The 21,994-nt window shown below is 38.3% G+C and overlaps 1 protein-coding gene across 1 annotated transcript in view; it reads right to left on the bottom strand.

Moving 5' to 3' along the window:
- NAALADL2 (N-acetylated alpha-linked acidic dipeptidase like 2) overlaps nt 1–21,994 on the bottom strand; it is an 881,081-nt gene that overhangs the window by 343,831 nt on the left and 515,256 nt on the right. The window contains exon 6 of the mRNA XM_036243146.1: nt 2,746–2,889. Coding sequence (XP_036099039.1) covers nt 2,746–2,889 — 144 coding nt within the window. The remainder of the gene's footprint in view (nt 1–2,745; nt 2,890–21,994) is intronic.

The raw sequence follows: 21,994 nt of genomic DNA, 5'->3' as shown, positions 1-21,994 counted from the left end.
TATAACTCAAATACTGAGGACAAGATTCTCTCTTTCCTTCTGTCAATCTCCCTCCTTCCCTACTTCTCTCTCTCTCTCTCTCTCTCTCTCTCTCTCTCTCTCTTTCTTTCCATATCCCCATTGTTCATTCACCTATACCTTGCTTGTTGGCTCCGTTCTTAGGTAAGACTATATTCTCAAGGTCCCAAAAAAGCCACCAAAATAGCCCAAGGCTACATGCTTTCTTGTGCAGCTCTAGTGTTAAAGTGAGTCATGGCTCAAAGTCCAGATGAGACTAGGCCCCATTTGGCTAGAGTTAGATCTTGAGCCAATCATAATATGCTTGATGTAATATGCAATAAACTTTCGCTAATCAGAATATGCTTCTGTAGCTTGGGCTGTGGTCAAAAGTACTCATACTATATTTCTGGGAAATGTTGGCAACAGTTGAAAATGGGAGAGGGGTAAATGGATGCTAAGAAAACAAATATGATAGGCAAATTTTCATTACTGATGTCCAGACTTTAGATTCGGTGTATATAGGGTGAAATAGGTAAAATAAATAGTTGATTTGCATACATATTTAATGTACTTTTGACTAAATTTCTGAGTGAAAATTTTCCTACACTAAAACTCAGGGCTATACTTAGAACATTTAATAGTAAGATATAATTATAATATGCTTTACAAACTACAAATATTGCTGTCATTGCTTTAAAATAAAGTATCTCATTCTGTATCTTTTTCATGATCTCTTCTGATATATGTCATAGTGAGCAACAAGTGTGTTTATGTATTTATGAGAAAACTTAAAAGTTTTTTTACCTTGGCTGTATCATGATTATTATTGTCCAAAGCATTGTGGTAAAGTGTCATTTTTCTGTATTTAAGATTAGTTTAAGTTTAACAACTCACTCAGACTGGTCAATCAATCTTTGGAAAGTCTAAATGTAATACTTTGTATTAGAAATGATGAAAGAGCCCTGGCCAGTTTGGCTCAGCAGTTAGAGCGTCGGCCTGCGGTCTGGAGAGACCCGGGTTCGGTTCCGGCTAAGGGCATATACCTCGGTTGCAGTTTGTCCCCGGCCCTGGTTGGTCGTGCGAGTGGCAGCCACTCGATGTGTCCCTTTCACATCGATGTTTCTCTCTCTCTCTCTCCCTCCTACTCTATCTGAACAACGAATGAAAAAGTGTCCTCAGGTGAGGATAAGAAATAAATAAAAAATAAAAAAAAAGAAATGATGAAAGAAAGACCCATTATAACATGAAATATCATCTCAATTTACATACATCTCTGTCTGAACTTTTCTAAAACCAATGATAATTACTATATCCATGAAAAAAAGTTGATATAGCATAATTCCTTGGAAAGCAGGCCCATCTTGCTGCTCCTTTAACATTAGAGTTATGAACAGGTTTAAGTGTACATTGCTATATTACTTCTAAGCTTCATATGTGTTGCTAAGTTATTGTAGAGAAGTAGCTGGAGAGTGCTATTTTGCTTAGCTCTGCCATGATAGTGCAGACATTTGACATATTGTGGAACATATTGATATAGTTATTTGATAAGGAAGATAGTTGTTAACATACATTTTTACATATACGGAAGTACTCAGATGTCCATCATGATTGAATTCTCAGGATAACTTGAGATTCTAGAAAGTGAGACCTCATTCTGTAGATGCAGATGCAGAGGCTCCCAGCCGGGAGGTGCTACATGGCCAGCGGGGGGCCAACCACTCACTGAGGCAGGACAGTGGCAGGTACGGGAGGGTTCTGAATATTTACTGAATTAATTAATCAATTAATTAAATCTAGTCTTACAGAAGTCCAGTGCTTTCCCTACACGAGGACATCGGCTGATCATAGTTATCGATATTTCCCACTTTGCCCAGCCAATAATCAGTGTAGGAGGCTCTCAATCTATAGAACTTTGAAAAGCTATGTCTCTACCACAGGGAAATTCCCCATGTTTTCAGATTTTTTTTTTTTTTTTTTTTTTTTAGGCTTCTTCAAAACATTTTTTAAAATGCTTTTGTTGTCAAGAGAAAAACAGATGCAATAAAACAAGGGTAGTTGAGCCTCTAGGTCTGGACACAAACACAGAGCACCCCAAGTTGAATTTCACAGCGCCTGCAAACACAGTTAACAACACGTAAGGAGAGGCTCCTCTTCGGAATTCCAACGCTGAAGCCGGAGGCAGAAGGAAGAGGCGCAGCTTGCACCCCGCACAGGTAGCTGCCCAACTTCGCGTTGTCCTACGTGGTCCAACAAGGCCTGACAACCCGCACCACAGCACAGGCAGCATCTCGCGGGCAATGACGCGGAAAGACAGAGGGCTTTTTCAGTCAATTGCAGGAATTAGGCTTTAATGCTTTCTACGCGAGGACTCCGTAGCCCAGATAGCTGACTGCTATCCACTGAATCTTGGCAGGCACCACGCTGCTGAGGCTGAAACCGGGAAGCTAGGCTAAGCAGATTTTCATGAAAGTACAAAACGCTGCATTTGTAAAGCGGCTTGTCTTTACTGCAGCCCAAAATGCGTTTCCTCGTTTTCCAGCCTCTCAGGTTGGCCAGCTCTCAGTCTTTATCAAAATTACCTTCCATAAACGTCCCTTAAAGAGCCAGAAAAGATAAATGCTCCCGTCCTCAAAAATAAATACATTTTTAAGCACAATCCTAAACATGGCAATTTAAGAGATTAGAAATGATCAGGGTCCTTACAAAAAAAAGACAAGACACACAAGAAGACGTTAGATACGGTACCGGTAAGTGGGAGTTCTAGAGGGCTACAGACTCCGTTTTTGGTCCCCTCTCTGGACGAAGAGGTGAGTTTTGCAGCGAGCGCGGCTGAGATCGGCTGTACCAGCAGAGAGGTGAGGTTTGATCGGTTTTGCCTGAAGCTCCCATCTGTATTCAAAAGAGGAAGGAACAGAATCCTTTGTCAAGGGACATTAAAACACTCGAATAAAATCTTCTTTTGTAACAAGTATTTAAATTATGAGTGGTAATTTATTTTGTAACAAGTATTTAAATTATGAGTGGTAATGTATTTTGTTACTTATTAAAAATGATTTGAACCCAGCCTGTGTGGTTCAGTGGACTGAACACTGTCCCATGGACTGAGAGGTCCTGGTTCAATTCCTTGTCGGGGCACATGCCTGGATTTTAAGCTCAATCCCCAGTAGGGGGCGCAGGAGGCAGATGATTGATGTTTCTCATATAGATGATTCTTTCTCCCTTCCTCTTTCTCTAAAAAATCAATAAAATCATATTTTAAAAAAGTGATTTGAGATACTTAATAAAAATTCAATCCGAATGTTATTTTGAATCCTTGTTAATGATAGCAGATTGTATACACACACTTACCTCCATTCTCCACTGAAATGACAAAAAAAAAAAGAATAAAATAAAGCATAAATCTACATGAACCAAGAGAATAACAAAACAATAAGATTCTACAAGCAATAAAGCAAATGAATAATTGTCAACTGATATAACAGACCAAGGAGATCAAAACCTAAGCCAGGAAAGCAGAAAAAATGGTGGCGGAGTGAATGGAGCTACACAGACCATCTCCCAGGACCAAACTGGAATTACAACGAAAATAAAGACAAATCGTCAGGAAGGGGCAACTGAAAGGCAGCTTGGAGGACCACATAACCAGGGACACTGACTCAATCCTGGTAGGCTTGCGAGGACGCGAGAGGGGGCGGGGAGCCCAGGGTTCACAGCGGCCTGGGTGGGACCAGCGGACTCAGCTAGAAGCTGCGCCCTCAGCTGGGTCCAGCAGCTGCCTCGGTTGGGTCCTGCACCCTCAGCAGGGTGTTACGCCCTGGGCTGGGACGAGCAGCTGCCTCAGCGGGGTCTTACAACCTCAGCCGGGAGCTATGCCCTCGGCTGGGAGCTGCAGCAGCCTTGGCAGAGATTAGCTGGGAGCGGCGCCCTCAGGTTAAAGTCCCAGGCAACTCCACAGCGCAGAGCCCGACAGAGGGTAAATTGGCAGCAGCCACTCACCTTGGACTCCGGCAGAGGGAAGGCAGACTGGACTGGAACAGTGTGGGGACACTCAGGATTTGGAGGGTGCTCAGAGCTTTTGCTGAGTGCAGCCACGCAGGACGGTGGTCATCTTACTCCTACCCAGGGCCCTGAGGAGAGGCAGCAGCCCCTCTCTCAGAGATTCAACCCCACCTGGTGGCCACTGAAATGCTAATTGAGGCCCATTAACAACAAGCAGCTGCCCCACCCTCGGGAAATCCTCTTACATTGAGCACCTGAGGGAGTTTTTCATTCAACTCAGAAACAAATGTTCTTCAGGTGACCTCTACTAATAGCCTCCAGGCAAAAAATCTAGAGGTTAACTACCATTCCCTGGGCTAGCAACTGTAACCAGAAAAGTTAAGACTTGACAGTGGTATTTAACGTGGGTCCTCCCTGCCTCATCCAAACCCAGGAGAGGGAGCCACAAACAGCAGAACACCAACACCCACAGGGAAAGTTTGGCAGGCTCCAAAGCCCACTGTGATAGACAAAATGGTGAAAAACAGAAACAAAAGCCAAATGAAAGAACAAGAGACCTCAAACGAAGAGGAGATAAATGAGGTAGAGTTAAGCAAGTTAACAGAACTAGAATTCAGAGCCATGATCTTGAGGAAGCCCAACAGCATGTGTAAGGACATGAGCACCATGAGTAAAGACATAGAAATGTTGAAAATCAACCAGTTGGAAATTAAAAAACACCAAGAAGAAATGAAGAATGACATAGCATGAATAAAAAACACATTGGAAAGTCTAAATATCAGAGTAGGGGAAGCTGAGGACCAGATCAGTGAATTGGAAGATAGGGTAGAAAAAAATCAACCAATTAGAAAACCAAAAGGAAAAAATAATTAAAGAACAGGAAAACAGCTTAAAAGAACTGTGGGACAACTGGAAACGTAATAACATGCGCATCATAGGAGTCCCCGAAAAAGAAGAAAATGAGCAAGGGTTAGAGAATATATTTGAATAAATAGTGACAGAAAACTTCCCTAATTTGGTGAAGGAAGAAGGTATTCAAGTTCAAGAACACAGAGAGCGCCAAGTAAGAAGAACCCAAACAAGCCCACACCAAGACACATAGTAATCAAAGTGCCAAAAATTCAAGATAAAGAGAGTATCCTAAAAGCAGCAAGAGAGAAGCAATAGGTTACCTACAAAGAAAACCCCATAAGGCTCTCAGCTGACTTCTCAACAGAAACTCTACAGGCCAGAAGGGAATGGCATGAGGTAATCAAGGTCATGAAAAACAAGAATCTGAATCCAAGACTACTCTACCCAGCAAGGTATTATTCAAAATAGAAGGTTAAATAAAGCGCTTCTCAGGAAAAAAAAGGCTAAGGGAATACATTAGAACCAAACCAACACTGCAAGAAATGTTAAAAGGACTGCTGTAATTAGCAGGAGAAATCGGAAGAAAAATAGAACCACACTAAACAAAAATGGCAATAAATGAGTACATATAAATAACCACCTTAAATGTAAATGGATTGAATGCTCCCATAAAAGACACGGAGTAGCTGATGGGATAATAAAGCATGACTCATCTATATGTTGTTTACAAGAGACCCACCTCACAACAAAAGACTCACATAGGTTGAAAGTGAAGGGATGGAAAAAATTTTCCAAGTGAACTGAGAGGAATAAAAAGCTGGGGTAGCAATACTCATATCTGATAAAATAGATTTTAAAATGAAGGCAATAACCAGAGACAAAGAAGGCCACTACATAATATTGAAAGATCTATCCAACAGGAAGATATAACCTTGATAAACATATATGCACCCAATATAGGAGCACCAAAATATATTAAAAAACTTATGAAGGACTTCAAAGGAGAAATAGATAGCAATACAATCATAGCAGGGGACTTCAACACCCCGCTGACATCACTGGATGGATCCTCTAAACAAAAAATTTGCAAGGAAATAGAGATTCTAAATGAAGCACTAGACCAAATGGATTTAATAGATATCTACAGAGAATTACACCCCAATACTACAGAAGTCATATTCTTCTCAAGTGCACATGGGACATTCTCAAATACAGACCACATGTTAGAACACAAACTAAGTCTCTACAGATTCAAGAAGGCTGAAATCATATCAAGCATCTTCTCAGATCACAATGGAATGAAACTAGAAATCAATTGATGAAGAACATACAAAGACATTCGAACACATGGAAGCTAAATAGCATGTTATTAAACAATGAATAGGATACCGAAGAGATCAAGGAAGAAATTAAAAACTTCCTGGAAACCAATGAAAATGAACACACAACAACAGAAAATATGGGATGCAGCAAAAGCAGTTCTGAGAGGGAAGTTCATAGCACTACAGGTCTACCTCAACAAGAAAAATCTCTAATAGACTATCTAACCTCACAACTTAAAGAACTAGAGAGCAAACAAAAAGAAAACCTCAGAGCAAGTAGAAGGAAGGAAATAGTAAAGATAAGAGCAGAAATAAACGACATAGAGACCAAAAAAAAAAAAAAAACAATTCAAAGGATCAATGAAACAAAGAGCTGGTTTTTCAAAAAGATAAACAAGATTGATGGACCATTAGCTAGATTCACCAAGAAACAAAGAGAGAGAACCCAAATACACAAAATCAGAAATGAAAGAGGAGAAGTAACAACTGACACCACAGATATACAAAAGATCATTAACAACTACTATGGACAATTATATGGCAGCAAATTTGACAATCTAAGTGAAATGGACTAATTTCTAGAAACACATAGTCTGCTAAAACGGGACCAGGAAGAGATAGAAAACTTGAACAGGCAAATAACAACAGAAGAAATTGAAGATGTAATCAAGACTCTCCCAGCAAACAAAAGCCCAGGCCCCGATGGCTTCACAGGGGAGTTTTACCAAACATTCAAAGAAGAATGAATACCCATTCACTTCAAACTATTTCAAAAAATTCAAGAAAACCACATGATCATATCAATAGATGCCGAAAAAGCCTTCAACAAAATCCAGCATCCATTTCTGATAAAAATGCTCAGCAACATGGCAATAGAGGGATTATATATAGACATAATAAAGGCCATATATGAAAGACCTACAGCCAACATCATACTCAATGGGCAAAAACTAAAAGCATTTCCCTAAAGAACAGGAACAAGGCAAGGATGCCTACTTTCACCACTCTTATTTAACATAGTACTGGAAGTCTTAGCCACAGCAATCAGACAGGAAGAAAAAATAAAAGGGATCCAAATTGGAAAGGAAGAAGTGAAACTGTCATTATTTGCAGATGACATGATACTATACATAGAAAACCCCAAAGACTCCATCAAAAATTTACTTGACTTAATAAATGAATTTGGAAAAGTAGAAGAATACAAAATTAACATCAAGAAATCGATGGCATTCTTATACACCAGTGATGAACTCACAGAAAGAGAAACTAGGAAAACAATCCCATTTACCATTGCGGCAAAAAAATTAAGATACCTAGGAATAAACTTAACCAAAGAAATAAAGTACCTATTCGCAGAAAACTACAGGTCATTGAAAAAAGAAATAGAGGAAGATATAAAAAAGTGGAAGCACATACCCTGTACATGGATTGGAAGAACTAACATCATTAAATGTCCCTACTACCCAAAGCAATCTATAGATTCAATGCATTCCCCATCAAAATACCAACAGCATACTTCACAGAATTAGAACAAGTACTTCAAAAGTTCATATAAAACCAAAAAAGACCTCGAATAGCCACAGCAATCTTGAAAAAGAAGAACAAAGTTGGAGGGATCACATTACCAGATTTCAGGTTATACTACAAAGCCACTGTAATAAAATAGCCTGGTCCTGGCACAAGAACAGGCATATAGTCCAGTGGAACAGAATAGAGAACCCAGAAATGGACCCAAGGCAATATGCTCAATTAATATTTGACAAAGGTGGTAAGAGCATACAGTGGAGTAAGGACAGCCTCTTTAATAAATGGTGTTGGGAAAATTGGACAGCTACCTGCAAAAAAATGAAACTAGACCATCAACTTACACCCTACACAAGAATAAACTCAAAATAGATAAAAAACTTAAATGTGACTCATGAATCCATAAAAATCCTAGAAGAAACAGTAGGCAACAAAATTTCAGACATCATACGCAGCAGAATTTTCACTGATACATCACCTAAGGCAACAGAAACAAAGGAGAAAATGAACACATGGGACTACATCAAACTCAAAGCTTCTGCACAGCAAAAGATACAATCATCAAAACGGAAAGGCTACTCACTGTATGGGAGAGCATAATTGCCAATGATATATCAGATAAGGGGTTAGTTTCCAATATATAGAGAGTGCTCATACAACTCCACAAAAGGAAGACAAAGAACCCAATTACAAAATGGGCAGAGGAGCTGAATAGACACCTCTCCAAACAGGACATACAAATGGCCAAGAGACATATAAAGAAATGCTCAACATCACTAATCATCAGAGAGATGCAAATTAAAACAACAATGAGGTATCACCTCACACCTGTCAGAATGGCTGCCATCAACAAATCATCAAACAACAAGTGTTGGCGAGGGTGTGGAGAAAAGGGGACTCTAGTCACTGCTGGTAGGAATGCAGACTGGTGCAGCCACTATGGAAAACAATATGGTGTTACCTCAAAAAATGAAAAATTGAACTTCCATTTGACCCAGTGATCCCACTTCTAGGAATATACCCTAAGAAGCCTGAAACACCAATCAGGAAGAATATATGTACCCCCATGTTTGTAGCAGCACTATTTACAATAGCTAAGATCTGAAAACAGCTCAAGTGTCCATCAGTAGACAAATGGATAAAAAAGCAGTGGTACACATACACAATGGAGTACTATGCAGCTGTAAGAAAGAAAGATCTCTTATCCTTTGAGACTACATGGAGGGACCTGGAAAGTATCCTCCTAAGTGAAACAAGCCAAACAGAGAAAGACAAGTATCATATGATCTCACTTATTTGTGGAATATAATGAACATAACAGTCTGAGGAATGGGGTGGTCCCAGAGATGTGGAAGTGGGGTACAGACTGACAAACCCCAGAAGAGGGGCTGGTGGGGGAGAGATAAACCACAGAACTTATATGCATGTATGCATGAACAGTGGACATGGACAACAAAGCTGGGGACAGAGCAGGGAGGGAGGTGGAGGGGGCAATCCGTGAGGGAAAAAGGAGAAATATCTGTAACAAAAATTAATTAATAAAAACAAAAAATAAAAAAACCTAAGCCAGAAGAGGGGGCACACTGAGCAGCAATGCAGTTTGTACCACAAGACCCAGGAAGGCAGCCACCTATTAAAGTAGGGGTACATGAGGGGCTGGGAACAGGAGGACTTGAAATTTTGATTGGGGGGTCTCTTTTCCTGAACCCCTCACTCACCCTGTTGATGTGAACAGTGTCTGTTCCTCCCTCCTTCATCCCTGAAGACAACTGGTGGTGGATACTGAGCAGAGAGACACCAGATAGATGGAAAGGTGAGTGTCACACTTAAAATGAGATGCTGTTTTGATAGCTCTTCAGATGTTTTAATCCCTTGGCACCCAGAATCCTTCCTTCCAGTTAGAGCAACAGAAAATTCACTTCTAGTAGATATGACTAGGTCAATGGAGAATATATAAAAAATACTTTAAATCAGAATGCCTGGCAATCAAACAACTCACCCAAGACACTCTATCTTAAAACCCATCCGTCAGTAAATTCCACCCTTACAAAGAACTTCAAATCAACTTAATTTTGCCACTCTTAAGTGGGCACTTCATCCAAGGACAATGCTAAAACGGTGCAGACCCACGAGGAAAGGGCTAGGAGCTCAGAGGCCCGGAGGGAGGTCTCCAGGAAGACAAAAATAATGGAAATACTGGGTATGTGTTCATGTACTGGGAGCATATTCAGATCAGAGAGGTAGTATTTGAAGAGTTTTTAGCTACAAAGAAAAGTAAGAAATCTAGAAATGAGACAACTATTAGCTTCAAATGGAGAAAAAGTTTTTCAATTAAGAAATATCATTTTACAATATGAAAAATATTTACATAATCATAATAACATAAACCATGACTCTGTAACACAATATTGATATTTTCTATGGGAAAAGAGATGAAAAGGGAAAAGTCTGGGGTGAGAATACACGAAAACTTGTGAAAGAAAATTAAATCTTTATCTTCCATAGCGGTAAGTCAATATAATAGATAAAACTGAAATATGAATTTCACTCTTTAAAATGCTTTTGAGACACAGAGAGGTAAATATAAAAAAAAGTGGTTATCAACTAAAAATGTTGAAAGTTAAGTATTTGCCTTTGGGAGACAGAGAGGAAAGAGGACACCAAGGAGGATGGGAGAAGGTACCATATTTTTATAAATTAAGCTTTGCAAGAATATTTGACTATAGTCATCTCTGAGTTTGAGAAAATAAAAATGAAAAGCAAGTAAGTAGAAAAATAGCTATGATAACACAGGTAAGGGGAAAACACACAAGTACTCAGAGTAAAGAGAATGGAGAGAAGAAACTAAACTGTGCTTAAGGAAAGAAATAAAAGTTATCTTATTCGGTTTATGTATTTATCTTGACACAGAAAAGAAAATGCACAACAGAACGACTTTATCAGGCAGCCCCTGATGTTTGCGAACTCAGAGCTATATTTTTCAGAACCTTTATTAGGAAAATAATTGCCAAAGTTTTTCTCCGAATTTAATTTGACAGGACTGCAGGGGGTGCAGACCCAGCGATACTGGTATCCAGGCTCCAGGAGGCAGATTATAAATGAGAAAATATGTTACAGAAGTTTCTTCTTAATTTATCAACTGGAAAACCACAAGGCTAAAAAATGATAGTTAGCTGAGCCCTGTGGCAACCAAAGAAGCTGTGGCTTTGAAGAAAAAAACATAACGAAGATTCACACTCTGAATTGGTTTTGGTATACAAGCGCGCTGCGGCTCTCGTAATTCAGTAACCCCTTTTATACGGATGTATGGGTGCCTTGTGACTGTGTGCAGCTCGTTGCTTCCTAAGCATTTGCTTGTGCAAAAATTATGAAGAATTTCAATATGACAATAGCAGAGAATTAAATAAGGTGGGGGTTCATTCTAAGTGGGGGGCCTGGGGACTATACAGGTTGCATGCCCATGAGCCAGGTCCTGGCTCACACAGATGATGCTGGTGAAATACAGCTTGCTGAGATAAACTAAAGAAGGTGTTCAGACTACAAGGAAATTGCTCTCAGCAACAAGTGACCAGCCCTGGGTCTGCTGCTTGAGGCTGCCCCTGGCCCCGCAGTGAAGAACATCTCGAGGCATAAACAGTGTGCACACCAGCTGGAAAGCCTTTGTTTAACCATCTCTTCTGATTCTTCCAGCAGGGATTTTCTCCCTCAGCTCTTACCTTTGAAACTTTTAGGGTACATAAGACAATGAAATATGTACTGTAGGTCCCTCTTATCTGCTGTTTTACTTTTCAAGGTTTCAATTACCCAGAGTCAACTGAGGTCTGCAAATATTGAATGTGAAATTCCAGAAATGAAAAAAATTAATATGTTTGAAATTGCCTGCCATTCTAAGTAGCATGATGAAATCTCTCACCATCCGCTCCCCCCCTTTGCCCTGCATCTCCACGCTGGATATGCTACCTGCCTGGTAGTCTTTTAGTAGCTGTCTTGGTTGTCAGAGAGAGAGACCACATTCACTTAAAATTTCTTACAGTATATTGTTATAATGCTTCCATTATATTATTTTTATTATTATTAATATCTTACTGTTCTTAAGTTATAAATTAAACCTTATCATAGGTCCATATGTATATGAACAATCACAGTATGCATAGGAGTTGGTAGTATCTGCAGTTTCTGGCATCCACTGGTGTTCTTGGAACATAGCCCCTCAGGACGGGGGAACACTGTCATATAAATGGGAAATGTGCAATCTGTTATTTTGCAGTGTTCATAGATGTTAGGTGCTGAGACATTACCAACACAACATGAAACTTAAAATGCTGCATAATTCCACCTCTCCCAGTTCAAATACTGAACTCTTTAGCTTGCCCTTCAAAGCCCTTCATAATGTCAGACTTGTCTTTCCAAAATGACTTCCCATCATTCCTCTCCATGCGTCTTATTCTGAAACTTAAGCTGTCCCCCTACATATTCTGTGATTTGTACCCTCCCCAGTCTTGGGTGAGCCATTCCGTCCCCTTCACTTGCTCTTCTCACGCAGCCCACACGTCTGACCCTAATTTACAAGTCACTTTCTGTGAGCTTTCTCTGACACACCCTCCTCTCTCTGTGATCCAAGTGGGACCTTTTTGTAGTGCTCACCATTTGTAACAAACAGTACCCCCTGTGAAAACACTTTGTTTTTCCCTCCAAACTCTAAAGTCTTTGAAGGCAAGGATCAAGTCTTCTACCTCCCTGTATGATACTCCTAGCCTCGCTGACTGCAGAAACAACAGAAGCCCCAAAATTAATAGAAAAACAAAAGGACGAATCAAGAATTCTTTAAAAAAAGTTTCAGTGACTCTATTTTACTGTTTTTTGAAATACTAGAAAATGATGTAATCAAAGAATAAATGACAATTTAATTAATCCCCTGTTTGCTATGTATTTATGCTTTCTTCCCAGCTAACTGCTCTACCACAGCAGACATATTACAGAGACTTTCAAAACCCACCATCCCCCATCAACTCTCACTGATCAGCCTTGCTCTAAAGTTACCTTTTGTGAGTAAAAAAATTCTATTAATAAAATCATCTCTGAGATATATTTATCTGTTTTTTCTGATTGTTGTTAATCCTCACCTGAGGATATTTTTTCATATTTGTTTAGAGAGTGGAAGGGAGGGAGGGAGAGAGAGAAACATTCATCTGAGAGAGACACATCAATTGATTGCCACCCACAGAACCCCGACCAGCGTCGGGGATCAAACCTGTAACCCAAGCACATGCCCTTGACTGGGAAGCAAATCCATGACCCTTCAGTCCACGGGCCAATGCTCTGACTGCTGAACCAAACCGGCCAGGGCAATAACTGCATTCTTCATGCCTCTAAAATGCTCTATTAAACATATGAAACAATGTATTTAAGTCAAATATGAGTGAACCTTAGACTTGTGTTCTTGGACATACACATCTCTTTGTTGTGCTGCATAAGTAACAGACATGCATTGGTTTAGAAATATCTGAAGTGGTTCATTAATTTTTCACCTTCAGGTTAATGGGAATTTGACAAACAGTTCACTTCTGGGAGCGGATACTAAAATCGGGACTTTACAAAACACTAAGATTAAATTCTAGACAAAGGTTGCATTTCTCCTTAAAAACTTGTTAATGAAGAAAAGCTTAGAGAAGAATCACATTTTCTTACATTATTTCGAGACTCTGAATAAAATCACACACACGTACAATTTTTATTCAGTTAATATATTTTTAAAATATTACTTAACTATAAGACCCCATTGGCCATGAGATGAAAATCAGGACGCTGACCTGCCTTGATTGAAAGGGTACAACACGGCAGAGACTTCAACATTGCATTTAGCACTTTTAGATGACAGCACTTATAGCACACCCTGCATAGTGCGCATACTCAACAAAGACTGATTGACACCAACGTTTATTTCGGTGGAGAGTTAGTTCTTTCTTCACCTTACTCACACTATAATTCAGATCACATCTGAACTGCCATCTCTTCAATAGCCCAGCCCCTCATACAATGCCCATGCATCTATAGAGAGAGGAAACTGGATAGAGAGTCCAAGTTTCACCATCGCTGCCTCACTGTTTGAAATGGAACATATACTTTCATTATGGTAATACTGCCACCCCATCTACAATTCTGGAACAGCCAAGGTGACATTGGAGGGTCTCCATTATGCTCCTTTACCGAAATAGACTACATTAGTTCAAGAGGCCCAGAGCTTGAACCACAGCAGGTGAAATTGTGAAGTAATGAGGTTAAAAATAAGTCAAATGTTTTCCAATTTCACATATTTAACAGCATCTGCATTATGCTTGTGAATTGTTGATACCTACCCACTTCAATCACGTCTGGTTATTTGTGTAAAGAAGGCACACACTCTGTTAGCTACAAGCATTTTTTGTGTGTGGCAAGATGGAATTATTTTAAACTCAACTCAAAAGTTAGTGTATACAACAAGTATCACTTATGCAAAGTATCAAGAAAAAAATGAGCCTTCAGAAATTAGTATCTTAGACATTGGGATCTTCATAATTAAGGCACCACTAAGGTGAGATAATATAAAAAATGTGCTGGTAAATGAAGGTCTGTGTGGATCAACAATGGTAAGATGTCTCCACTGGAGAGGACATCACAATGTCTGTATAACTCAACCCTCAGCACCTGACTGTGTGTGTGTGTGTGTGTGTGTGTGTGTGTGTGTGTGTGTGTAAACATGAGATCCTTGTGTCATAATGTCAGCTATAGATTCATTCTTTTCACTGTGTACTCTTTGGGCAAACAACATCAGTACAACCTGGGAATTGATCACAAATAGAGGATCTCAGGCCCCACCCCAGGACTTGATCAAAATCTGTAGTCTAAGCCCCCCAGGGGACTCGTTTGCACATTAGATAAGCACTGGTCTAAATCATTACATATTTTACATGATTTTTTATAGCAAACAAGATGTAATCAGAAGGATGAAGAATAATAGATTATAGTTGTTCACCTTATCCAGAATTAAAGGTGACAGAGAGTTGGACTCTGTCAGTAAACCCCAAATCAATAGTTTTCTCAGAGTCTCCTTCAAAATGGGTAACAAGTCTGTTCAGATGAGGCCACTAAATGAGAAGTTGAAATCAGATTGAGAATATTTCTTTTTGCCTTCATCCTTTCCTCAGAAATAAATGTGGTGATTCAAAGATCAAAATTACATTGACAACACTTTATTTCAATCATAAATAAATGCTTTAATAGCTAACTGATTTGACTTCCTTTTTGCTAGGTTTTCAACTATTATAATTAATTATAGCAAATGACTGAAAACCTAAAGTATAAATACTTCCCACTTGCTAGAGAACTGAGCAATCAGAGAACTTAAAAAGTAGAGATTTTTAGAACTCATTTTATGCTGCACTTTTCTGAAACAAGACCCAAATACCTAATGAACAATTTGATATCAGTGATGTTATCCCAAAGTGTGTATTTTATTAGGCTTTCTCCAGAGGACTGCCACTTTGACAGAAATCAGACCATTAAAAAACTGGCACAAATGTTTCACTTTTATTTTAGCTCACTAAATTTATAGTTATTTCCCTGAACTGACCAGCGTACCAAATTGGCTATAGTTATTTTGTTGTCCTTGTAAATATAGCTAGCTGATCCTTTATTATTTCAGTATCTCATAGTCCGCTGGTTACAAATACCACCATCTCCTTTCAAGCTAGTCAAGTTCAGTGCTGTGTTGTCTAGGTTATTAAAAATGAAATACGTAACACCTAAGTGTGCTTTGTGCTATGCAGTCTTGTCAGGGTTCATTTGCACTCTATCTCTGTGTATACATACATACACACACACACGTAGATAAATGCATTTATAGATATACATATATGCCACGAAGGATTTTCATTACTGATAGTTATTCTCATAATTAAAATGAAAATTACTATTTAAAAAAAAATTACATCATATGTCCTACCTCCTCTCAAACTAATATAAATAGCAGGTGTAAAAGCCAGCTGATGTCAGTTTCTTCAACTCCTAGATGGCATTTACTCTGGGAAGCTGAGTCTTTGCACATGTCCCAACATAGACCTTTGCATCCACCTTTAGTAGACTGTGCTCTGTTCTAATTTCCTTTTTATGTTCAGCTCACCGAACAGGGTGTGCACTTCTTGGGGGCCAGTTCACTGCTGTATCCCCGTGGCTTAGCACACTGCATAGTAAAAAGTAGGGGCTCAGTGACTATTTGGAGATAAATGATTTCCCAGTATTCAAGTGAATAATTTTGTTTTGTCTAATCTCAAGCCTAAAACTCATAATATAAAACTTACAACCATAAAATTGTAAGAATGAAGACACAGATGGTCTCATTGTATGTCATTGGTCCTCTCTCAAGCTGAAATAAACTGCCATGTTCCCTAGTAATTATTATTTTAGTTATTAGTTAATGTTTTGTATAAACTGTCACATCTACCTTCATATTAAAGGAATAGAAAGTAACATACTCATTAGTAAAGAAAGTAGCTGTATACTCTGGTATTAAAAAGGCATACAGATTATTTGGAGTACAATTTTATTTTAAAAAGTAAGAAAGAGGAAAAGTCCTTGTTAATTTGTTAACATTTATATGAATATTTGCTGATTTAATTTGGGTTCCCTCTTTCTAATTAGCTTATTCAAAAGTATTGTCATGATTATGACACCAGCTTAAAATGAGCTAGACAACTTTTCTCAAAACTGAAAATGTTTTGGTTTGTATTTATAAATATACAAATAGTGAAATTATTTGGGACAAATATCTTAAAATATAAGTTATTATCATTCTCTCCTCTCAAACAAATAGGCTTGATCTATGTATATTTATGGTTTTGCAGTTTTGGAATTTGTTCTGAACTTGACAAATATTTAACTAAAGAATAATTTTGTTATCATATTTAAAAGTTTTGTTTAATAGAGAGGTGCTGTGTTTCATTTTGGTCATTATACAGGGCATAAGCGTAATATTTAATTATATTATTCATTGAAATCCGGTAAGTCCTATAATTGGATTGATTGTTATTTACAATGCTGAGAATACATTTTTATAAGTATTTTAAATGTTTTTTGTCTTTAAAACACATTGCTATAACTACTTCAAAGACAAAGTTCATTCCTATGTTTCAGGTGAATGATGGTCATTATTAACAACATGTTCTCTAAAGACATTGTTGTAGTCTGATCCTTTCTACTCAAGAAACAGGACTTTGTTTGGTGTAGATTTTAGCTCAATAAATTTATATTTATAAATTTGTCATTTTAAGTAGAAAATGAGATGTAGTGGTAATGTTCAGATATTGACAAATGTTTTCTTAATTCTGTTTCCAAAGAATAACTGGTTATATGAGAACCGATTCCCTATTTTATATCATTTTAAATAGTTCTATTCTTTTTGTACTCATCATTTATTTATGCTGAGACCATTTCATTTCCAAAGCATTTCAAGAACATGAACATTTGGAAGTAAACCATAAACTATATCATAAGAAAAACAAACTGAGATAAAATATCTAGTGTGTGCTTTACTTTGAGGAGAGCAGTCTAGATTCGTAACTGGGATAATTGGCCATCTGCACATCACATATAACATGAGCAGAGCAATCCTCTTGAGAGACATTCCCCCAAGAAGCTTTCCATCTCATACTCGAAGAGCATGAACATTGGGATGATTTGCAAAGTTTCTAGTTTTAAAGGAAGAATAATGTGCATTTTTTTAAAGACAGCACATAAACTCTGTGGATGTATCTTATTTGTTTGGTAGTTGTGAAAGTATACAACCATTACTTTCCAATAAAATTCTTCCTACCAGATTGCAATGAGAACACATTATTTTATGAGGCTAATTAGATGAACAGGCAGAAAACCAGTGCTCTATTTCTGGATTTACTTATTTTGCCGTTGGTTTCTAATGACAAAAGTGGGAAATAATGAACATTTGCGCTCCTGACCTAGCTGTTAGGTTACATGTGTTATCGCACATGAAGGTCTTCCCAGTTCTTCATGGTTTCTTGTGTATTTTCCGTTTCTGACATGGAAACACTGACCCAATTAAAGGATGCTGGCCTGGAGTCCAGAGACCAACATCTAGTCTCTGCGCTTCCTGATCTGGGAATGTATACACCTCCTGGGCAGCCTTAAACTCATCATACATGCAAGGTCTAAGGATTGCCATTTCTAAGGTTTTGATTCTAAATTTGTCCATGAGTGATCATTTAAATAACCTCATCCTCTCTAAAATGTGTTTCCAAACACCATACAGTACTTTATAATCATGAGAGGAATTTAACAGAAATCTTTCTCATCTTGAAGTCAAAAAGTGCTATTTGTATTTACATGGTTATATGTAAATTTGAGGCGAATTCTCACTGTAATTACAGGGAATTCCTTCATATTTGGAAAGGGTAATATGACAAATTTCAATAAATCCCCCTTGTAGCTTATAATTTTCCTTGCAATATCATAAAAATTACTTTTTGCTATTAATCCCACATAGAATTGTGACTTGAAAAAAATCCTCTAGTATTTTGCCGTAGTGATGGAGTATATTAGGAGAAGATACGTTTGGGGGCAAAATGGAGATTAAAAAATATCCCACAGTTAATAAGCCACCAGTTGGTCATCAAGAATTGTTTGTGCATAGAACTGTAGTTAGAAATATTGTATTATTAACTATCCCTCTGAATTTAGACATATGATAATTTTCTTACAGAAAGGCCCTACAATTTTTTAATGCCATTTAGCAGTTTGCTATGGATGTCCATTTTCTCAGAGTATTTTCTAAAATGGAACTCAAATTCACATTTAAAAAAACACAACTAAAATCATGACTTCCTATTTCCTCCCTCCCTCCCTCCCTCCCTTCCTTCCTTCCTTCCTTCCTTCCTTCCTTCCTTCCTTCCTTCCTTCCTTCCTTCCATTTTCTTGCTGAGATAATAGTCGGGAGTGTATTGGAAGTTTATTTTACTACAAAATGTCTCCTTTGCAGTCTTTGCAGTCACAGCAAAGGCCTAGTGAACAGGGGAAGGCGGGGCTGCAGGCTGTGCTCAGGGACCGCTAGGGCCGTTCATAAGCTGGGGTGGTCTTTAAAGGGCCACGGTGTCTTTGTTTGGTCTTGTGTGCAGGACTTCACAGAGCCCCATGCAGTCATCTCTTAAAAGATTTTCCTGTGATAGTAAAGCTTAAGCGAAATTCAAGTTCATTCACTTGGCCCTAAATTTTCATTCTAGCTTCTTCATTTAATCTTCCTAACGGTACAATGATGTAGTGTTACACCCTGCGCTACAAATCAAGAACCTTCTGGACTGCTCTTGTGCAATCATGAATGTTTCTTAGAAGAGGTAGGAAGTGAGTAGGATCTAAAATCACTGGGTAAGGAAATAGTCCCAGGAGTTAATCCAGAGCAAGAACAGATCCTGTCTGGATTCCTGTTGACCTGCCTCACTGCGGTTGTTGGGTTGGCTTGGGAACAGTGAGGCCCGCAGGAGGGGACAGAAGATCCACAGTGTCCAGTCTCAGGGCTGAAATTACTCTGCAGGTGAAAGAGTCTCCGAGTTCCCAGAAAAACCGACTCTTTCACCAGGCATGGGAAATGCACCAGCAAGGCAAGAGGCTTCGGCAGGCCTGGCGAGAGGAGGTGCTCCTGAAATAAGGAGGTACAGGAATCAGTACAGGACAGTGTTGACTTCAGTGGCTAATGTGTGCGTGACCCAGCAGTGGCCCCTCACTGGTCAATGGTCAGCGTGTCAGAGCTCAGCTCCGTGAAGCAGTTGTTGATTTCTCACAGAGTATTAAGAGTTACTTCTAAAGTAACGGCTAGAGGCCCTAAAGCACAATGACTAGACCTGTTCTCTGTATGTACATCAGGTGGTGATCCTTGCTTTGACAGAATTTCTTATACAACATATAAGTTTCAAACTGTAAAACATGTAAATAAGAGAGATGATTCCAGGCAAAAGAATCCATATGAATAAATGAGCTGTGGTAAGAAAATAAAGGCATGAAAGGGAATGAAAAGTAGCCAACGTTAACTGAAGATGACCATATATGTTGTAGATTAAGGTAGATTTATAGAGAGTCCTTATTGTGGTAGACTTTAGTTAAAAAGGGGGGGGGGGGTTCCCGGTCTGAATTTCTCAGTGGTTATAGCTCAGCCCACACACTGAAGGGTTGTGAGGTTGATTCCCGGACAAGAAAAGGTTCCTGGGTTGCAGGTTCGATCCCCAGACCCTAGTCACGGTGTATGTGGGAGGCAGCCAATCCATGTGTCTCTCACATCAATGGTTCTCTCTCTCTCTCTCTCTCTCTCTCTCTCTCCCCCCCCTTCTTCCTTCCCTTCCATGCTCTCTAAAAATCAATGAGAAAAAAAAATATCCTTGCTTAAGGGAAAGGACTAACAAAGAGGTAGGTAGTAAATCCTGGGAAATTTTACAGGGTTTTAAACAGAGAATTGGTACCATGAAAGCAGATTTCTGAAATATTGATCTTTGAAAGCGATGTCCTGAAAGAAACAGAACTGGGGGAAAAAATGTAATGAAAACAACAAAAATAAAATTTACTTTTGCCAGACACAGAGCTTGGTATTTGTCATATATCATCTCATTCCTTTGCTGTATTTAAATACGATATAACTTTTCAAACCAGTGATTTTATTTCCATTTTACAGAAATAAGTCTAAAGCTCAGATACGTTGAGATGGTTAAAAATCACACAGCCAGTAAGTAACAGGAGGATCAGAAGTTACTTCTTTTAGACTCCAAAATTAAGGTTTTTGTGTCAATACTGTTAGAAGCTATTGCAGTTTCTCAACAAGAAGTGATACATGCATGAAGGGTGTCTCTGGAAGAAGTGAGGCTCCATGGGAAAGTCTGGAGAGACTCCGCAGCCCATCCACAGAGCAGTGGCATGAGGTAACAGGGCAAGCAATTAAGGTTTGAATCCTGGATATGTAGAAAATGAAAGTCCTTTTAATAACACAAAGTTGGTAGGAAAACTATTTTGGAGGTAAAGAGGAGTCAGGATATTTCAAATAATTATATTTAGCAATTGACTTCAATGGATAATTATTACTATAAAGCTTTTATAAATAAAGCAAAAATAACAAAGTCCTTCTCACCTGTTTAAACTACAGTTAACCCCACTGGTTGTTTTGTGAACACTGCCAACGCCTGCACGAATGACTTCCTTTAAAGTGAGGACAAAAGCTGCTAAATAGCGAGCTGATGGCAAGGCTGCAGGATTAATGAGAGCACTCATGAAGTGCTTTGAGCTCCTCAGAATAGGTACAATATAAATGAGCCACATTGTTTCAGTTAGAAATACTATCCATACACTGTCCGACAGAATGGAAAGAAATGCAGTCCCCTGCTGCTCCCTCTGATAGTGCGTATTGTCTTGCTGTCACCTCTTTTCATTCTTTTGATGTTCCCAGGAGGAAAAAAATAAACATTTCTGCTTCATGCCCCACTTGTGGAGTGTACTGAGATACACAAATCAAACAGATAATGGGATAGTCCGTGTATACTTTCTCATAGTGCCTTTCATATAAAATAAACTGGAAAGAGCAACAGACTTGCAAGGTTGCTTCAAAGAAAATATAAATCATATAAAAGCAAGATGGCTATTTTTAGAATGTGTTATGTTAAAGTCAAATTCATTTTTCAATACAAAAGAAGACATTAACTATTTTCTGTAGACATTCAAAATTTATTTGAACTATTCAAAATTTCAAAAGTATTCTGTTTCAACGGAAATATCAACAACATGCTAGATTTAAAAGACTCCATGTTATAGCTGTACAATCAATTCTGACACAGTGTCAATATTAAAACTGAATAGTTCTCCAAAAGCAATAAGGAATTCTATAAACATTAACTAATGTCACACTAATGCCATATTATAATATATATATTCAACAGTCTAAACTCGTGTTTTAGTTATCAACAGAAAATGCATAAAAGTTTAAAATATAGTTACAACAAACTTTTATGAATCCATTTCTATGCTAATCTTACATGTTTAGCAATTTATGTAATTTTGAGATGAGAAAAACCCTGTAGGGAAATAATAATGTGTAGAGCCTACCTCTGGATAACAAAGATGTAAGATATCAATGAGACTCATCATACAGATTTTAACTAAAATACAAGCTACAATTATATGTAAATAAGTTAAAATATGAATGGGAATTAAACAGAAATATTAAAGATCCCCTTTAGTAGTGAGATTGAAATATCTATTTTCTATATGGAATACTTCCA

The sequence above is a fragment of the Molossus molossus genome, unplaced genomic scaffold, assembly GCF_014108415.1.
Source record: "Molossus molossus isolate mMolMol1 unplaced genomic scaffold, mMolMol1.p scaffold_m16_p_5, whole genome shotgun sequence".
Lineage (NCBI taxonomy): Eukaryota > Metazoa > Chordata > Mammalia > Chiroptera > Molossidae > Molossus > Molossus molossus.
The sequence above is the reverse complement of the archived record's forward strand: the minus strand, read 5'-3'. Positions and strand labels throughout refer to the sequence as shown.